General features: G+C 42.8%; 1 protein-coding gene across 1 annotated transcript; it reads left to right on the forward strand.

Moving 5' to 3' along the window:
- Positions 1-3,871: 3,871 nt before the first annotated feature.
- On the forward strand, positions 3,872-16,113 carry PCTP (phosphatidylcholine transfer protein). The gene is made up of 6 exons (XM_075720334.1): positions 3,872-4,021; positions 9,016-9,133; positions 13,244-13,323; positions 13,659-13,830; positions 14,543-14,610; positions 15,080-16,113. The coding sequence occupies exons 1-6, from the start codon at positions 3,872-3,874 to the stop codon at positions 15,143-15,145; spliced, it is 654 nt and encodes a 217-aa protein (XP_075576449.1). The 3' UTR covers positions 15,146-16,113.
- Positions 16,114-19,723: the final 3,610 nt, after the last annotated feature.

Raw genomic sequence — 19,723 nt, forward strand, 5'->3', positions numbered from 1 at the left:
CAAAAGTAAACATGGCCAAATGAAAGGGATGGGTCCTGACACCAGGAGTCCAGCATACTAAACCTCTTTACCAAAGATAAAAACCATTTGGTATTAGAAGGCAGGAAATCAGCAGAACTCCAGTTATTCTCTGAATCCTCTTCTGTCTGGGTGGGGCACTGCTGAAACTAGATACTTGATACAGATATCGTCATAGTTTGGGGTTAAATTCAACTTTATGAAGAAGGCTGAGAGAAGCCAGTGTTTAATGGCCGCTTAAGACCTCTTCTGACAGCTCAGACAGTGCACGTCTTGTGCTAGTTCTTTGCAAAAGAGGTGATCGTCACTCTGGCTACCCCTTTATATTTATATAAAATACATAAAATATATAAAGACCTCAGTGTGGCAGACAGGCCAGATTCTCTGCATATTCTGAAAGTGTTGAAAAAACAGATTTCCCTTTGCCTCACACAGGAGAGAATACAGACTGCCTTACACATTCATGTCTGTGGTGGGAGATGCTATTGTTACTTTTCATCTCTCTGGATGAAGAACGTGCTTCTTGCAAGCTGCAAAAGTCATGAAACAGTTTATAAGAAAGGCTTTTACATAATGCAGTCAAAACCAACAGTAGCAGAAGATGGTAATTGGTTTGGCTGTGTATAATAGAAATATGAATGTGCATATTGTGTAAATGTTGTGTCAGAACTGTTCAGCACTTTTGCAAAGTTTTTGGAATGCACTGAGTAAAATGGAATGACAATAGTATATAAACGTCTGCACAGCAGTTGAATCCATCAAAATCCCACATCTTTAGTTCCTCTTCAAAATTTCTCAAAGTGCACCAGTGCCACACAGAGACAGATGCAGGAAAACACAATGTAACTGGTAGCACTCCCTCGCATATGGATACCCATATCCAAAACAAACACTGAAAATCATCTGGGGCCTGAAAACTCATCAATGTAGTATTCACTGCTGTTTTCATTTCTGGCCACATATGATTTCCTGATGGAGTAGTTCTCCAATTGACTGGTTTGATTCCACACCACAGAATTCAATGGATTACTCAGCGTTGATTTCAGTAGCGGAAAGGTTAGGCACTGGGGTGGAATTAATATAGATTATTTCCATTCTGAAAAGCAGGTGGGCAATTTAGGTGCATTAATCCCATTGATAGTCCAGTTCAGCAAGTTTCCTTGAGGTATCGTTTCCCACTGAAAGCAGCAGCAGCTAAATACCTAAGAACTACTAAGTATGTGGGTCAAGTTGTGGGCACTTTTGAAACTCCCACTCATTGCCCTAGAATAGTAACCCTCTATTTTCATTCAGTTAGTATTTAGGTCCCTGATCCATGTGTGGGACTGGATCGTGCTGTATCTAGGCTGCCTTTGGTAGCTGCGCTGAAGCTTGGGTTCATGTTCCCAGAACCAGCTGCCCTGAAGCAGTTGCTATCCGCTGTCTGTTGGAGCAGAGCTCTAGGAAGTTAGTCCCTGCTGTGTCTGAACTCACCCCAAACTACAGCCACACTACCTAGTAGTGCAGATGTCAAAGGGTTTGGGGTTCAAAGTTTAGCTTCTATCCGTAAGCTAAGGGCAATACATGGACATACAAGTGATTAATAATAACACTTACATAAACATACATGAAAATAGAAAATAAAGACTCCTTTCAGAACTGTTTGTGCTTTCTTAGTAATCACCACTCCTTATTTACCAAGAAAAAAGGTCACATAGGAATGCCTTTTTTGAAAGTTTTGGTCCCTGCAGTAGCCCTGTGAAATAAATCTTTTCCCATGAGAGTGCTGGGGGGAGGAGGGAGTGGCCAGGCAGCTGTAGCCAACTTCCAACTCTGATGCCATGTAGACAACCATATAATGCAAAACATTTACCATAAAACAATAGGCAACATTGAGCTGTGATCACTTTAGTCCTTTTGCACAAACAAGGGTCCGTAAGGGATCAAGTAATCTCACAGGCTTATTTACAGCCATGTGTCCTTGCTGAACATTAAACGGTAACCTTTGACTCACAACTCCTCGTTTTTCATACTGGGTGAAAGTCATCTCTGTACAAAAAAGAGCCACAAGCTCTTTCAGTCTCCTGTGAGTCCTATTTCAGAGCATGAATGGGATTTAAAAGTGAGAGAGAAATCTGATGAAATTGCTGCCGAAGTAAAACTACTGTTTAAAGAAATGTTTCTGCGAGACAAACTAAATCAGGCTCACTTACAGACCATCGCCTCATATTCTGTTTTAAAGACCAGATCCTCAGCTGGGTGAGCAGCACAGCTCCACTGAAGTCAACTTAGCTCAGCCATGAATCTACTCATAAGGGTTCAGCCGCAAGAAATGTATTGTCATCATGTTTTGGAGAGCCAGCCGAGCTGACTGAAAGCACGCTATTGTAATTCACAAAGAACACAAATAAGCCAAAATATTTTATATGTACTGTATAAATATTAATAATAAAAGGTACATGTAATACCTGTAAGCATGCTACAAAAATAAAGCAAACGAATGGGAACATTTGCCTAGCAGTTTCACTGGGGAGGTGAGAGCAGGTAATGTATGAGCAGAGACTTTCCACCATTAGTGACATTATTTTAGAAGGATGCTACAGGTCAAATTCTGGTATCAAATTTACATGCTGGGGGGAGGATTGTGAGACACCATGCTGCCTTCTGCCACAGCTCGCTCTCCACAAGTTTTCTGGGCTATGCAAGGATGACGCTCAGCCTATATGTCCAACCCAGCGTCAGACAGAAATCCTCAAGCTCTGCTTGCAAACCAATTGACTGGAACCGGAAGGGACAGCTGATGTAAGTAAACTCTTTGTCAAAGAAGCTGGCCTCTTGGCAGGGAAGCTAGAAAAAGCTAAATTTTGCCAGCCTTGCACAGAGGTTACCACCAAGTACATTGGGCTAGTGTTGTCAGGCAGGCTCTTTGTCAGTCAGTAGGTTTGATGAGGTCCCCTAGCTCAGAGCTGCTTGCGTTTCATTCTGAAGACAGTGTTCAGCAGGCACATCTCATGTGAATTAGAAGAATAAAGCTGTAATGAAAACATATTTACTACTCTAGAGACAAAACCTGCCCTAGCCACTTACATTTGGATGACCTGAATGCTTTGGCTGCCTGTGCCAGCCTCACACGTTAGCATACCGTCACAGGTGGTGTCATTCAGCAGGAGTGTAAGGAAGGTGTGAGGTGTGTCCCTGTCAGTGGGGACACACCTGCCCAGGAGCTCAGCCTGGGGACAAAACTTTCTCTCCCCTTCTACCCTGCCCACCCCAGTCCACTCCGGGCCGGAGCCTGCTGCCCCGTCTGCCGTGCGGGCTGGCCCTCGGTGGGTGCCTGCATGTATCAGACATAGCTACCGACCAGCTTACGGCGTTTGTGGTTCTTTTATGTATCCTCACATGCACGGTCTGTAAGGGAAACTGCTTTTTAAAACGTGAAAATCTATTTATATTATAGCTATCATATAGATATAGTAAGTACATGTGCCCACTGAGACTACGGAATCTGTGTCCTTGGGGAACACCCAGGAGGCAAGGCCCTGACCAACAGGCCGGCACGACAGGTGCCACCCACACGCACGGGCCGCCGCCCCCACGTACCACCGAGACACCCCCAGGCGCCCCTACGACGAAGCCGGAGGAAGCGCGGCGAAAACGTGCTGGGCGAAGAGACGGGCCCACAGGCGCGCCGGCGGGCGGCTTTCCACCGATACAAACCCACGCGAACCCGCCCCGGGCCGGCCCCTCGGCGCTGCCCCGCGGCCCTGTCATGGCGGCGCGGCGGGGGCGGGCCCGGGGCGGGGCGGGGCGGGGCAGGGGCGGCCATCGGCGGCCATCGGCTGGGCCCGCCCACCGCCTCCCGCCAGCGCGGAGAATGGGGACGCCGGCGCGGCCGCCGCGCTTCTCCGAGGAGCGGTTTTGGGCCGCCTGCCGGGAGCTGGACCAGCTGGCGCCGCCTGCGGGGACGCCTTGGGGGCTCCTGGTGGAGAGCTCGGGCCTGAGGATCTACCGGCTGTACCACGAGGTGGGCGGAGCCCCGCCGCGCCGGGGGGCGGCCGTGCCTCGGGCCCTCGCCGCCCGGGGCTGAGCCCGGCCAGCGGCAGCGCCCCCGGGGCGAGGAGCCGGCGGGGCGCGGCTGGGGAGCGGGGGGCAGCGCCCCGGGGCGGGCGGGGGGCTCCTGGCTGCCGGGGGCTGGGCCGCGCCGGCACGTCCCCGTCCGGAGCCGCCGGTTCCGCCGCACGGGTCAGGCTGCGGGCCCTTGCCCCGTCCCGGCGCTGCCGGCCTCGGCTCAGTTTCTCCAGGCTCCCAGCAAGCAGCTTTCGGGGCAGTGCTGGTAACTGCTGATGGAGAAAGCTGCTCTGCGCGGTAAACGGCGCTCTTACAAACTGCTGGGGCAGCCTGCGAGCGGTGAGACTCTTACAGCTCGTTGCTAGCCGGTGGCTGGAGAAATTCCTGGTGAAGGTGCTCTGGGCGGCAGGAGCAGCCGTGGGTCTAATGGGGCGTTTGCTCTGCGTGTCCCACTTGTCCCCCGAGCCCCCTCTGAGGCGTGCCTGCGGCGGAGGGACCTGTCCCTGAGCACTTCCCGTGTTAGAGCGTCCTCCTGAGCTGCAGACTCCCGCTTCCCTTCCTTCTCCCTCTCTCCAAAACTCCCTTCAAACTGATTTTCCACCTTTCTATCTCTAAAATCAGGAGGTAGTTCAGAAAGGGTTGGAATGAAATCCCTCCCCTTTTGGGGGCGACTTCTGTTAAGAAGTTCAAAAGTTTAGGCTTCCAGAACTGACTTGGAAGTGATTAATATGGTGAGTGTTTCCATTCCGATGCAGATTTGTGATTTAATAATTACTTTTGAATCCATATAAATATCCTATTTCTTTAGCTCTGTGATCATCGTTACCTCTCGACTCCTTACAAAGCTTGACTTCATGCTGTGCTTTGAATGGAAAATTTTGTATTCTGAAAAATCATTTCAGGCATGCTCCTCTTAGCAAGTAAAACAAATGTATGGGTCTGTGTGAAAGGCAAGACAGGGTAGGGAAAATCTTCTTAATAAAAAAAAAGTCATTTTGTGCACCTTGGAATTTTTTGGTGGTACATAGTCCCTGTTTACAGCATGGACACGGTAGGTGGCAATAGCAAGATAAGCTTATCAATGAGGCACACAGCAAAGGCGAGCCTGTGGTGTCTGCAGATACCTACGCAGGAATTGGATATGCTGATGAAATACAAGGTACTGGGGGTGTTGCTTCTGGAGTGGAGGAAAGAGAAACTTTAGGACTGGAGCTCTTCCCAGACCTGTAAATGCATAGAATCGTTTAGGCTTGAAAAGACCTTTAAGATCATCAAGTCCAACCATTAACCTAACACTACCAAGTCCACCAATAAACCAGTTAAGGGGAGAGTAATAATTAATTTCATGTTTCTTGGCTTGGTGGCTGGATTATTTTTCAATGAAAGTAAAACTAGGAATCACTAAGGTTGAAAAGGATCTTAAGATCATCAGTCCAACTGTCAACCCAACACCACCATGCCCACTAAACCATGTCCCAAAGTGCCATGTCTACACGTTTTTGAACACCTCCAGGGATGGTGACTCCACCACTTCCCTGGGCAGCCTGTTCCAATGCATGAACACTCTTTCCATAGAGAAATTTCTCCTAATATCCAATCTAAACCTCCCCTGACACAACTTGAGGCCATATCCTCTCATCCTATTGCTTGTTACTTAGGAAAACAGACCAACACCCACCTCACTACAACCTCCTTTCAGGTAGTTGTAGAGAGCGATAAGGTCTCCCCTGAGCTTCCTTTTCTCCAGACTAAACGATCCCAGTTCCCTCAGCCACTCCCCATCAGCCCTGTGCTCCAGACCCTTCACCAGCTTTGTTGCCCTTCTGTGGACATGCTCCAGCACCTCAATGTCCTTCTTGTAGCGAGGTGCCCAAAACTGGACACAGTATTCCAGGTGTGGCCTCATCAGTGCCGAGTACAGGGGGACAATCACTTCCTTGCTCCTGCTGGCCACACTATTCCTGATACAAGCCAGGATGCTATTGGCCGCCTTGGCCACCTGGGCACAGTGATGGCTCATGTTCAGCTGGCTGTCGTCCAACACCCCCAGCTACTCTTCCCCAAGCCTGTAGCATTGCATGGGGTTGTTGTGACCGAAGTGCAGGACCCGACACTTGGCCTTGTTGAACCTCATACATCACGCAGTGAACGAAGGCGAAGTAACTTCAGGAAGTTGGAGGCTGGATTTAGCCAAAGAAATGGGTCCAGGTGGCCGTGAGACATGTATTGGGGCAGCCTGTGTTGCTGTGGCTTTGCCGCTATTTTATAAATTGAAGCTGGCTAGATGGAAATTAGCTCAGACTTCTCATTCTCATGCTTTTATATAGAAGGACTATTGAGCTGGCTGAAAAACACCGAGGTGTCTTTTTATTTTGCTTTTTGCATCTTGTACAATGACCCTAAGTTAGGGTAGATGGACAGACTAGGTAGGATGCAAGGAACCTTTTCAAGTCCAGTCTTCTGATTCTGCTCGGAAACAAGTCTCTTCTTCGTTTTGTCTTTCAGTTGCTTCAAATTGCCACATGAGAAGAAGAACCAAGTCTAGGAGAAGGGTCTTTGCTTAAAGTTGTTACTGGAAAAATTGGCTAACACTTACTGAACTGCAAGTCCACTATAGCAATGGTAGTCCAGAAAGCTGGAGGCAGCAATTATATATCCTGTTGCTTTCTTTGCAGGCTACACAAATAGATCTCCTGGGCTTTCCTGCCCTGTGCTGTGTTCCAACCCGCTGACTGACTCTCCTGCTGATAGGCCTCTGAAAACCTGAAACATTTCACTCTTGTTTTAACTTTCTTATTGTAAATTGCTGTTTTTATTGAATATCTTTGTCTGTCTTACCTCCTGCAAGTTATACCGTTCACTTTTCAGATCATGATTTGTTATTTCATACTGTTATCATCAAAATACTACCTCTTTTAGTAGAAGATACTTCACGATGTATGCCATGATTTGCCTAGCAGTGGAACAAATAGATTGGTAGAGCAGAATAGTATAATTTCTTGATCTATCTTGAGCTACAGTGTAAGAACTTGAAGGCTACAGGTGTAAGAATGACTGAACTGATACTATGAACCAGTTGGGAGCTTTCCTTTGAATGTAAGGTAGAATCCCATCTGTTAAGTCAGGAGATTAGGTAGTGCAGGACTCGCACTCTGTATTTATCAGCTTCTGAATTATATTATAGTAAATGATGTCATTACAGCTCTATTTTAACCTTTAATGGAGGTTCTGTCTAGAGCAAAAACCCTTTGAAGACCTATATTGTATGCATATCTTTTGATAATCCTCAATTAAAAAGTATTACAGGCACTTCCAGCTACCTATTGGGTGGAACATAAAAGCTTTAGAAACAAACAATACAATGTAAGAGTTTGTGGTCCTAAAGCTGTTACTCTCTTTGGAAGTGTGAAACTGCAGTCTGTCCTCACTAAAGTACAAAGCACACAGTTCTATGCAAAATCTTGAGGAAAGATCTGATAGCTTAAATGAGAAAATCACTACTTGGCTTTCTTCTATCAAACAGATTAAGAGGAAGCTAAAGGATGCAAAGAAATGGTGAGTGTGCTGATGAACAGCTAGCTTTGCATGTTGACTGCAGAATTAAAGTTTTGGGTGAGCTTGGTTTGTTACCTCTCAAGATGCAGTCATAATCAAAGTTCAGGAAAAGAATACCAAGACGTCTGTTCTTCAGTGGAAGAGCAGCTCAATGACATGAGAAAGTAAGACTTTTTTTCTGAATTACTAGAAGAGCAAGGAGAATTGTGGTAGTAGTGACCTGGAATGAAATAGCCTTTAAGCTAAATCAACTATTTTTGAAGTACAAGTGTAGTGCTTGGGCATGTGCTGTTGGGTCTCAGCTCAATTTCAGGTGTGGTATTTTCAAAATTAGTTTTTCTTGTGAAAATCAAAATGTTGATGCCTTTGACAAAGATGACATGAGTGCATGGGGCTGTGCAGGTGCTGAACAGTTCAGGTTTGAAGCTAGGAATTGATGCTTCAGTGAAGCCACAGTGAAGATGAGTAGCTTAAGCTTCTTCTTCCCATTATTATCTTCTGGTACATCAAATCTTCATCTTCTAGGGCTGATTTGTGAAGGGGAGGGGAAGAAGAAAAATCAACCATTCACTAACAGAATGTTGTATAATCCTTCCCTCCCTTTCCTTGGGAATGCTTGAATTTGACTCCTATGCTGTATATTCAAAATACTCTCATTGTTTTAATTTAGTCCTGAACTGGCACTAACAATAGAACAAACTTTGCTCTATAGGCACAGATGGAGTTTCCATATGTTGAGAGAAACATGAAAAGCATTAACATAGGAGATATCCTGCACCCCACCCCTGCACAGACAGCTTTCAGAAAGAAAATAGCTGATAAGTGTTCAAGGCAGATATAGTGCATTGTATATAAGCATGACCATTATAAAGCATTCTTGTATCACAGCCTGAAGTATAAGCATACCTGACTTGCTGGAAGGCTTATTCCAGATCATGCAGTACTTGGTAACCTCCTGGAAATGGCTAAGATTCTTAAACACATTATATAGGGTCTGGAGACCTTGCCACGGCAGTTGAATGCTTCTGGTAAGCTTCAGCATGGGCAGGATTTAGTCCACACTGACGAATGGAGATGAAAAGGAGCGCGCGTGTGTGTGTGTGAAGAAACATGGTCCCTTTGGAAGTCCTTATGAACTAAAAGGGTACTGGTGTAAGGGAAGGAACAACCATTGTGCTGGGCAGCTCAGCCTGTCTGGGTTTAAACTTTCATGTATAGATCAAAAAGTCAAGAGGTTAAAGACTGAATTTTGCATTGTTTTTTGAACACTTGCTTTCACAGCTCTTGAGCAAATTTGGAGTGTGTGCCCCACCTAACTTCCTTCAGCTGTTCTCCCTGCTGCAGAGTACTTCCCTTTCCTGTGTGACTTTTCCTCTCCCTACTCTGTTTCCACAGCAATCAGGACTTTATGAGTATAAAGTCTTCGGTGGTCTTGCTGACTGTCCCCCAAAACTGTTCGTGGATGTCTATATGGATTTAAAATTCAGAAAACAATGGGATCCGTACGTTAAAGGTAGGTTCATCTAGGCAGTTTAAAAGCAAGCTTTATGTCCACATTGACTCTTCCCACTAAAACTTTGTTTAAAGGTATTTTAAAGTTGCTGCATCCAAAGACTTTCAGCCAGACTTAAGTATCTCTTGGGATAAGGTTGCACGCTACAAATATGCAAGTAAACACTGACATGGAACAGCTAACATCTGATCACTCTATAGCTTCCTTCTGGAAAAAAATTCTTTCCATGTAAGTTAAAGCACGTAATTGGCATCACTTGTTATGCTGGAGCACCTTGCAGCTTCTAGTTGTTGAAATTCCTAGGTTAAATTTTAGTAGGTGTTCTGGGGAGAAATGGGGATGGTACCTTTTGTGCATCTTCGCATATTGCAGTGGAACGGTGCCATAGCTTGCACCTGTTTGATGCGTGATGGAATGTCCTTTCCTGAAAGCATTGGTTGTTCTTGGCACCTTTTACAATCAGAAATAGGTGTCTCGAGAGAATAGGTGGTGACATTGGGCTTTTACAGAGAAAGGAATAACTAATTTGTGTTAATTTAATGTTGTCTTTGAAAAAGGGAGTTGAACGTGGATGTCCATGTGATGTTAAAATATCTTAAGTCAGCGGTGACAAGGCAAAGATTTAGCTGATGTAGGCATCCAGTAATCCATTTATTTTAAAGATGAGGAACCCTTCCCTTTTAAGCCTGTGCTTAAAATCAGTTCAAGCCAATGAAACTGAAATGTGGTCAAAGGGTTTTGCTGAACAAAGAACAGTGTTAAAAACCAAAGAATTGTTAAACATTGTGCTTGTTGAGTCTAGGACACCTCTATGGTGAATGATTACTGGTAATGCCTTTGGCTGGATTGGTACAGAGAACCACCTACTTGACTCATGTCAGTACTTCGGTCAAGCTTAAGAAGCTACATCTTCATTACTAAGTGTTATTTGTCAAAACGGGCAATAGCTTTCTTGTAGCAAAAGCCACGTTGCCGTTAATGAAAGGAAAAGAGCTAGAGTGGGACTCAACATTGTTGTATTGGATGTAAAAATACTACGTTATCTTAAGTTCAGTAGTCTTTGATTTAAGTGCATTTAGGAGAGCTGAATCATTCTTACACAAACACTTCTTTCTTTTGGTAATGCCTTCTTAGAGAAAAGAAAGGAAGCAGTTGGGGGAAGCTACACACTTAAACTAAAAACTAGATCATGTTGCAGAGCTGGCGTTTATATCCTTGCTGACCATGATATGTTCATCTGTGAATCTATACATGTGCTGGTACTTCAAGTCTGGCATTTCACGGAAGTTAACTCTTGAAGGGCATAAACATAATGTTAACACTTGCCTTAACCCATACTTGTTGAACTGTATATATGGTCGTAGAATCATAGAATCGTTTAGGTTGGAAAAGACCTTTAAGATCATCAAGTCCAACTGTTAACCTAGCACTGCAAAGTCCACCACTAAACCATATCTCTAAGCACCACATCTACAGGTCTTTTAAATACTTCCAGGGGTGGTGACTCCACCACCTTTCTGGGCAGCCTGTTCCAGTGCTTGGCAAGCCTTTCCATAAAGAAATTTTTCCTAATATCCAATCTAAACCTCCCCTTGCGCAACTTGAGGCCATTTCCTCTCGTCCTGTCGCTTACTACTTGGGAGAAGAGACCAACACCCACTTTACTACAGCCTCCTTTCAGATAGTTGTAGAGAGCGATAAGGTTTCCCCTGAGCCTCCTCTTCTCCAGGCTAAACAACCCCAGCTCCCTCAGCTGCTCCCCATCAGACTTGTGCTCCAGACCCTTCACCAGCTTCGTGATGAAATAGTGCTAGCCAACATTCTCAATGTAAACTACAGAATTTTGGGTTTTCTCCTTTCACATTTAGGGAGAAAAAACAGAAAACTTCCATTCAGAGCCTTCTTGCTATTTGTTCTACTGTTTCTATTCCTTGCTGCTCTTACAGCTATGCAATAATGGCAGTCCGAAGAAGAGTTCTCTACTGAACTGCTGACTGGCATGGAAATAAAAATGTGACCAGAGTAGAAGCAGCTGCCTTTTTAGTTGAAAAGGTAACTGCTCCTGCACTAAGCATAAGAGGAGCTAGTCTCTATCCTCTAGTTCTATTCAGCAGAACTCTTCCTGAAGGTCTGGCCAGAGGCAGATATGGACAGGATTCCTTTGAGTACTTCAGAGGGTTGTGGTTTGATCTGTTCTTGCCAAGGGTTTGCCTGAGGCCTCAGAAATGTTGGTATCGGTCTGCTGCTGTTGTTGCATTGCTGTTAGTACCCTGGCTATTTCCAAAGCAGGCTCCTGCATATCTACACGATATGGACATCCTGAGGCCTGGTCTGTGCTGCAGCTGCCAATTCAGCAGGGAAGCTATGACGAAACTGTAGAGTAGCGACTGAGGTACCACATGCTTCTGTGGCATGATACAAAATGGTTGGGCTTGAGCAATATTCAAACTTGCTACTCGTGATTGCAATGCCATCCTGATTGAGATCATACTTCCCAGCAATTTAATGGTAATAATTGCTAAAGCAGCAAATGCAGCTGTGCCTATTATGAATAAAATGGACTTGTGATCTGTTGTAGTAATGCAAAGTGGAATCTGGTTATTGATTAAAATGCATTGTATTCTGCTTTGACCAGAAGCTGTCCACTAGTACTGACAGACTAAAGTGAATACAGTAGGGAGATGACTTAGCTATTGTGTGTTTTTTCTGTGTTTGCAAAGATACAAAGGTAGATGAGTTAGTAGCTAAAAATTGCATCGAGGTCTTTAAAATAGTGTCTTAATCCCTTTGAAAAAAGACGGCTCTGCAGTTAGAAATGAAAGTACAGCTAATAAGCTGATGCTTCAGTGACCTCTGGTGGATAGCATGATGCTGTAGCTTATGACAACGCTGGGAGTATTGTGCGTCCAGTACTGCTCCGACCTGGAGAAGAGGAGAAGCTGGTTTTGTGGGTGACAGCTGACTTGCAGGGCATATTAACAGAAGCCTAGTTTGGAACATGTTATAAAGGGAAAGAATCTCCCATCTGTGGCACTCTTCTTGCCTTAGCAATGAGATTATCAGTCTGTTCTAGCCTTATTTTCAAAACCACTGAAAATGTTGTGGCAGACTGTGCGCATTAGCTCTGAAGGATATATAGCACCTCAGGCAGAAGTCTGCTCTAAAGGAGGAAAAGACCACTCTGACTGTGAATGTGAATACCTTTCTGGATATTAACTGCACCCGTGTAATGACCAGTCCCTGAGCAGACAGGAACTTACCCTGGCTCAGCCCCGTGGTTTGTCAGGTCCATTAGCCTGATAACAGCAGTTGCTGCCTCAAGGGAAGAAGCTGTACAGTAGACATTTTTTCAGACTCAATTATGTAGTTTGATTTGAACTAATTTTTCTCCTTCATGCCACACTACTCTCTGACTGAGTGACTGCCATGTTTTAGGGACTGTTCTTAGGTATTTTTTTTTCCTATTCAGCCGCCTTCTGATTGAGTTTCCAGGCAGATTGAAGGTGGTGTAATGGAGGCTCATAAACTGCTCAAGCTTCTTGTTCACTGTTGCCTGTATATACTGCTGTGAATTTCCTAATAGCTTTTCCAAACCTCATTAATCCCTCATGTAAGACCTCTTCAGGTATTAGAAGCCTTACCCGTCCTAGTTCCACGTTGACTGAGAATCATTTACAAGAATAATGACATGCTTGTGAAAAAGCATACTGTACTTGTGGCTCAGAATCATACAAAATATGCATTAGACGAGGAAAAAGCTTTGAGTTGGAAAGGCTTCGAATAAGCCAACTGTCTGAAAAGAAATCCCCACAGAATTGTTCTGGTTTTGTGTTTTATTTTTGGGGTTTGGGGTTTTTTTTAATCAATGAGTTCAACAGCAGCAGAAAAACAGGCCACCTATTTTGATGTATTTGGTTCCTGAACAACGCTGCTGCAGAACTTTTTTTAATGACTTCTACTGCTACAACTTTACATACATATTAATTTTGAAATAAGGGTTGTGCATAAAATGTGTTCATGTCAGAAATCTGAGCAGTTCTTGATGCCATGTATGGTTCTGTTGTAGTAGAAATTAAAAATAATCGAACAATCTTCCTTTTTCAACTGTAGAACTATATGAGAAAACATGTGATGGTGAAAGAGTGATCTACTGGGAAGTGAACTACCCTTTTCCTTTCTCAAACAGAGATGTATCCTTTTAAGCTTTTTATTCCTCTTGCAGTTTTTGTCACCTGGTCATCCAGGGATCCCCACAATGTACTGATTCTACTGCTCTGCTGCACTTGATCTAAGATCTTGCAGTCCTGATGTTACATGAATATGTATAGCATGAAGAAGAGTGTGGGTGCCTCTTCCCACACACAACTACAGCTCACATAGCTGAATTATTACTCTGCAGGATTGAATCCTGTAGAGGCATAAGAAAGAACTTGAAGGGGCTGGTATTTGTAATGGAATTCATTTGCCAATTCATCGTATGTCAAACTGACACTGTTTTGAAATGCCTCCTCAACTTGCAATACAGTATGTCTATGTTCGTGAATGTCGAGAGATGGCTGTTGATGGACGGAAGATCTGGGTTGTGTTAGCTGAAAACGTGTCTGTTCCTCAGTTCCCTGAAAAGCCTGGAATTACCAGAGTTAAAAGCTATAAACAAAGTCTGGCAATTGAAAGTGATGGCAAGACTGGATCGAAAGGTAAGAGGTCAAGAAGGTGTGATCACAAGTCATGTAGCCAAGGAATGTATGTACTGGCAAAATGCACAAAGAGGGAGACTGGAAGTGTTAAGCTAAAACCAGTTACTATAAAGCGGATGTACTGAGCACTAGGAGTACTTTAAAATGAATGAAACTTTTGGCAATGTCCAGGGCAGTGTGCTACTGTTAAGACTCTTTTATTTAACATAATAAAAGAAGAGGCTACTGACCACTTCGTTCCTGCCCCCCCATCCCATCCACCCTCCCTCAGCCCACGCTTCTTTTCCTGTCACCCAGTTCAGTTGGGTAGAGTCTTATGCTAGCTGCAATCTGGTTAACTCGGCAATGATATAAGTATCATGTTTGACAGATTTATAGATTAAAGGGTTTGCCTAGAGATTGACTCCCCTGTCTGAGATGAGTCCTTTAAGGACAACCTTATTTTATACAACAGGCTGCCTAAAATGGTTTGCAATAGTCTAAATTAATATTACAGTGCACTCAGCTTCCCAGAGGTTAACTGGGAATGGCTATACTTACTTCACATTCCACTTCAGTACAAGTTGACTTTTTTGTGAAGAATTTAGAGCATTTAGAACTGTTGTACTTGGTGATTCAATCATGCACACTGACAGCTTCTGTCACATGGTGTTAGGGCTAATGTTCAGACTATGGCTGGATAACTTTCTGGTAACTGCTCTCTTGTCTCTAGTCTATATGTACTATTTTGATAATCCTGGTGGCAACATTCCATCATGGCTGATCAACTGGGCTGCCCAGGTAAGTAAAGGTTGACAGCACAATTGTCTTTGGCTAATCTGTTTCAAACAATGTATTCACTGCATGCATACCTGTCTTCTGCATGTTGGGTAGAATTATTTTTTTTCCGAAACAGATGTATTGACCTTCCTCGCTCTTATGCAGTCCCATTTTTAGTCTCGCTATTGTCTGCTCTCGTGGAAGTTTGTCTTAATTTTTTTTTTTTATTCCTCTGGTTAGTCAACCAGATTTGCGCAACAAAACCAACGAATCCATGTTCCAGAGCATATGTGAATAGCCCCAAGCAAACTTCAATAATGCAATCTGTTTGTGAAGGATTAAAAGAATGGTCTGATGCTTTGTACAAGACCTTAGAATCGTCCTGTATTTGTTTGAAGGCCTTGATCTGTATAGTGGGAATTCTCATCTTGCTTATAGTTTTTCTTGATTACGATATGCAAGAACGACTTTTCCATTTTTCTCTTTACAGAGTGGCGTGCCTGCTTTCTTGAAGGATATGCAAGAAGCTGGCCGTAATTATTCTAGGAGCATGTAGGTCAAAGTTGATCTGAATTGTTTAATTCCTAGAGCTTTGCACTTACAGGAGTGGCTGTTATATATTACACTGGACAGAATCTGCCTCTAACATTGGAAAGAATTTTTTGGGGGTTGTTATATGCCTTGAATTTTATTAGATCTTTGTTTGCATCTCCAGCTGAAGAGCTAGTCACTGACAAGGTAACACCAACATCAGCTGCATCCTTTTGAAAGTACTTAAGTTTAGCCTTGTCCCCCATGCTTTGCCTATGCTGATTGTCATGTGTCAGCTAGAGGAGTTCTGTTGATTGAAATACTACATCCTCTGACAAGACACAACTTTCTTGCTAGGAAAAATGTCCGAACTTGGACTGAAAATTCTCTGCATGTGTTATGCCTGGATCTGCCTCTGTGGCCTTGCAGGGTGGCTTCCTATTGAAATTGAGTAATGGAACTTGCGTTGCTTAGGAGAAAACACTTTTGCTACCCAAGTGTGTCATTCTTCAACTGCCTGCCTGCTATAAACCTAAAAAAATGCTGAGGGCTTATAGGTAAATTACTAGAAGCCTGCAGTAGGAACTGGAACTCTCTGTTACTAAGCTTCCTTGTGATGGCTTTAAGTCCAGATATAAAAGGGCTCGTGCCTAAAGCCTTGCATTCACATCTGAATACCCCTGTATAAAAAGTAAAACCTGTTAGCTGTGTCCAGCTAGAAAAACAGGAGTTGGCTTCCATGTCTGATTTAAGGGGGACAAATTACAGCTTCAGAGTCAGTAGCCTTATCTATAAAGCAGCTTGGATACCAACTTTAAATTGGAACTAATTTTAAACTGGATGCCTGCAACTGAATGTGAATGAACTTGATGTGAAATGTGCGCTTACTTGCATTTTTAAATTTCATGCTGAGGTAAAGAATGAAACTGTAATTTTGGATGGTAATCCACTAAAAGCACAACCAAGCAGGAAATTAAGCTTCCAGCACCTTTGGGGGGGGGGGTAGGGCGGGGCAGGGGGTGGGGATGGAGTGCATAAAAGGTGAGAGGGCCTCAGTCTCAGGGATTTAAAATATTCTGCCTCATAACTAAATCTGGAGAGGGCCTCCATCTCAGGGATTTAAAATATTCTGCCTCATAACTAAATCTATTCCTGTTACTGAAAAAACTTGCAGTGGGGTAGCTTTGTCTTGTTAAAAAAGAAGTGGTTGAAGTGATTGCCTTTATACTTTGTGTAAATGTTTGTTTCCAATAAATCATTATTTTATCTATGCAGTGCTCTTGTTCTGTCTCTCACGTTTAAGAGTGGCCATGCTGGGCAGGTCACAAATGACAGGCTGATATAATGGGCTGTTTTATTTTTAAAGGCTTTTGAAAGAATAACTTGGATTCATGAGAACCAAGTAGGATTCCATGTGTTCTGAAGAGCTTGCTGCCAGCAGTTTAGGCATTTTTCAAGTGTCTTTGACCCGGAGACCATTACTGAATTGAATAGTACAGTGCTAGACAACTTTCAATCCATTTTAAATTTAGCTGTCACCTTTTTTTTTTCCCCCAGCAGATAAAGAACAGACATCAAGAGAGAATAGTTCTGAAGCATAATTCTCTTAACTTTCCATAATTTTTGTACCCATGCGCTTACTGGAACTGGAGCCAAGTTTTTATTTATGTGTACTGAAAATGAATTATTTCCATCATACCAAGAGTATGATGGTGTTTTACCTGAGTATATAAATTTCTCAAATCTCTTTTTTTTTGGCAGTGTTTAAAAGAATTACCTTGAGAATTTAGAAAGCATTTTAGCAGTGTGCTAGGTATGTAGGAATTAAAATGTCATAAGCAATCACAAGAATACCGGAGTTGCTTTTGAACAAGAGGATGTGGATACAAGTTATGTCCTGAAGCAAAGCAGCAAAGGCAGGACTAGGTAGATTGTTCAAAAAGAAGATAGAAAGCAAACCAAACTATTCTAGACTTGATATAACAGAATTTAAAAAGTGCACTAGATGAGGACGAATCTTCCTGGAACAATGATGCAAAGTAATTGATTTCCAACTCCTTCTGAACAAAACTGACCTCTGTATCACAGTAGTACAAAACCTATCTGTAATTGTAAACCTACCTTAAAACTTAGAGTTTCAAGGTTTACAATAAATGTGTACCTAGTGAGCTGAGTATGTGCACAGAGGTGAATCAGGTATAGAAGAGGCAATCCTTTTTTCATGCTTTTTCTCCAACCAATCTGTAATTTTGTTTAGTCTTTAATGAAGTGAAAGCAGGAGGAAGAGTGAAAGCATTTTATATTCATAAATTCATGATTGCATCTTTGTCATTATAGTTAACTTGTCATCAAGACATAGTATACATCTGTCTGCAGTGGGCTGAAACAGTAAGACTGAACACTCAAGAGGCTGAATGGCTCCATTGTTAATCTTGCTGAAAACTTGATTTCCTACAGACCCCACACCGAGAGCGTAGAATACATGGTCTTTGCTCACGTATCCTTATTAAAACCAGTGGACAGTCAGTTTCTTGTGCTGTACACAACTTCCCAAATTAAAACACATTTTATTAAACAGTAGCTAGTGAAAACAGCTTTTCCTCTATTTGCAAGCAACTAACCAATGATGTGAGATGAATGCAACATCAGATCTTCTGTTAAATTTAGGTCCCTATGGGCTCTCATAGAGACCTAAATACGCAGTGACACTTCAGTTTATCTAAGTATGTGTTACTACACCTATCTTATATTAATTACTAGGGAAGAAAAAGCAGTTCCAGCTTTATGTGATGTGGCTTCTTGTCTGAATGGGAGATTATGACCAGAAAGAAAGGGTTGGGATTTTTCGGTCTTTGGATGTAAAGACATTTGTAAAGCATTTTAGAGCTTTATTCATGACTGATTAAATATTGATCTTGTATAAATTGTACATGCGTCATATGAACTTTTCTGGATAGCTTGAACAGAAATTTACCTGCTGTGAAAGTTGTAAGTCATTATGAAATCTGGTGCACAGGGTTAAAAAAATGGAACCCCCCTTCCCATGCTCCTTGTTATGTAGCACCTGCAAGTTAGCTTTCTGTTTCCATCAGCTTGCCTAAAGATGGAGCTCCAAGTTTGTTCTTTTAGAGTGATCTGTTGTAAACATAGGGTTGAGTAAAAAGAATGAAGCATTTCTATTAGGTGATGATTGAGCCTCTCTTCTGTATCCCACCCCCATTAACAGATTGGTAGGTATCACACTCAACAGATTAACAGGGACTAATGAAGTTTTCCTAGTAGCCAAACAGAACTAGAAAAATGCTGCAGTTTCTGGCAATAAACAGGCATCTGATCCAAAGCGCAATAATCAGACTTTCCGTAAATCACAGTGAGCTTTGGATCTATTCTCGTATAGAACTTTTGTTTTAAAATTACCAGCTCTTACAAAAACATTTTTGCATGTTGTTCTTCACATAAAGAAGTGGTTCTTTTGGGGGATGACTGGTCACCCATCCCCTGTTGCCAAAAGGAGTGATGTTGTAACAAAGTGAATATAAACCATTCTCCCATGTTGTGTTCTAGCCATTCAAATCCATTCTTTCCATTCTTTCCATGTGATCTCTCTGTAAAACTATTGTGTTTGAGTTGGAAGGTAAAGTAAAGGAAAGATTCTGAGTAACCCAAAGTCAACATAGTGAATGATGTCAGATACGCAATCACGGTAGTGCTGCCCCTCAGAAGATGATGTGTAAAGGGAAACGCAAGTTGTCTTTGCTCAGGAAACATCTGGTTGAAACTTCATTTCTCAAGCAGGTCATTGGCTGTTTTTATAATTTAGTGGAACAAAAATGTGGGAAGATAGGGGGATAGACTTCTGATATTAATACACACTAGTAGATGATAGATCTTCCCATGAACACTTTTGCTTTCCATTATGTAGTTTTCTATGTATAAAGAACATTTTCAAATGGGATCTAATGGTATTTAAATTTCACTTAGCTGAGCATAATCTCTCCCTGAGTACGGATTTGCCTTCCTCTAGACAGGAGGATAATTCATAACCAAATTTACCGCCCCACTGTAGTCTCCTGATCAGAGGAGACTACTAGACTTTCAGACAGAAAACTTAGTTTTTCACACATCTCTTCAAGCTTAAAAGACACTGAAAACTTCTGTACAAAATCGGAAAGGAAGGCTTATGCAGGAGGTAAGTTGTTTTAAATCTAGATGGACTATATGGAAGATAAATGCTTTTTGCAGAGCAATAACAAGAACAAATCTCTGTAGCAAGATGAGTTTTGCTGAATTTTTTTCATACCTCTCTGGCTTATAAGTGCAGACTTAGGAGGAATCTGGACCAATAAGGTAAATAAAGCGGGTGTTTAAGCATCCTACTAATTCTTCTCTGCAGCTGCCAATTACCATATTAACTAGGATTACATATGAACACAGATGCGCACATGAAGAGAACGTCATCTTTCTCTGTTAGTTTAGTATTCCCTGTTCTTTGAGAACTTGACCATAAACAATTATTCTCATCTGGCATCTGAATTACGAAAGTATCCTGGAGTCCTGCTGTGAGACAGGAACATTTTAAATGGGAACAACTTTCCACTGGAAA

Source organism: Pelecanus crispus, chromosome 12, assembly GCF_030463565.1.
Source record: "Pelecanus crispus isolate bPelCri1 chromosome 12, bPelCri1.pri, whole genome shotgun sequence".
Lineage (NCBI taxonomy): Eukaryota > Metazoa > Chordata > Aves > Pelecaniformes > Pelecanidae > Pelecanus > Pelecanus crispus.

What these genes read in the sequence shown, in the direction of transcription:
- PCTP (XM_075720334.1), top strand. Translation starts at nt 3,872, where the DNA reads ATGGGGACGCCGGCGCGGCCGCCGCGCTTCTCCGAGGAGCGGTTTTGG. An exon ending in ATGGGATCCGTACGTTAAAG is followed by an intron (nt 9,134 to 13,243) that starts GTAGGTTCATCT and finishes TTTCAACTGTAG; the next exon opens with AACTATATGAGAAAACATGT. An exon ending in TTCCTTTCTCAAACAGAGAT is followed by an intron (nt 13,324 to 13,658) that starts GTATCCTTTTAA and finishes CTTGCAATACAG; the next exon opens with TATGTCTATGTTCGTGAATG.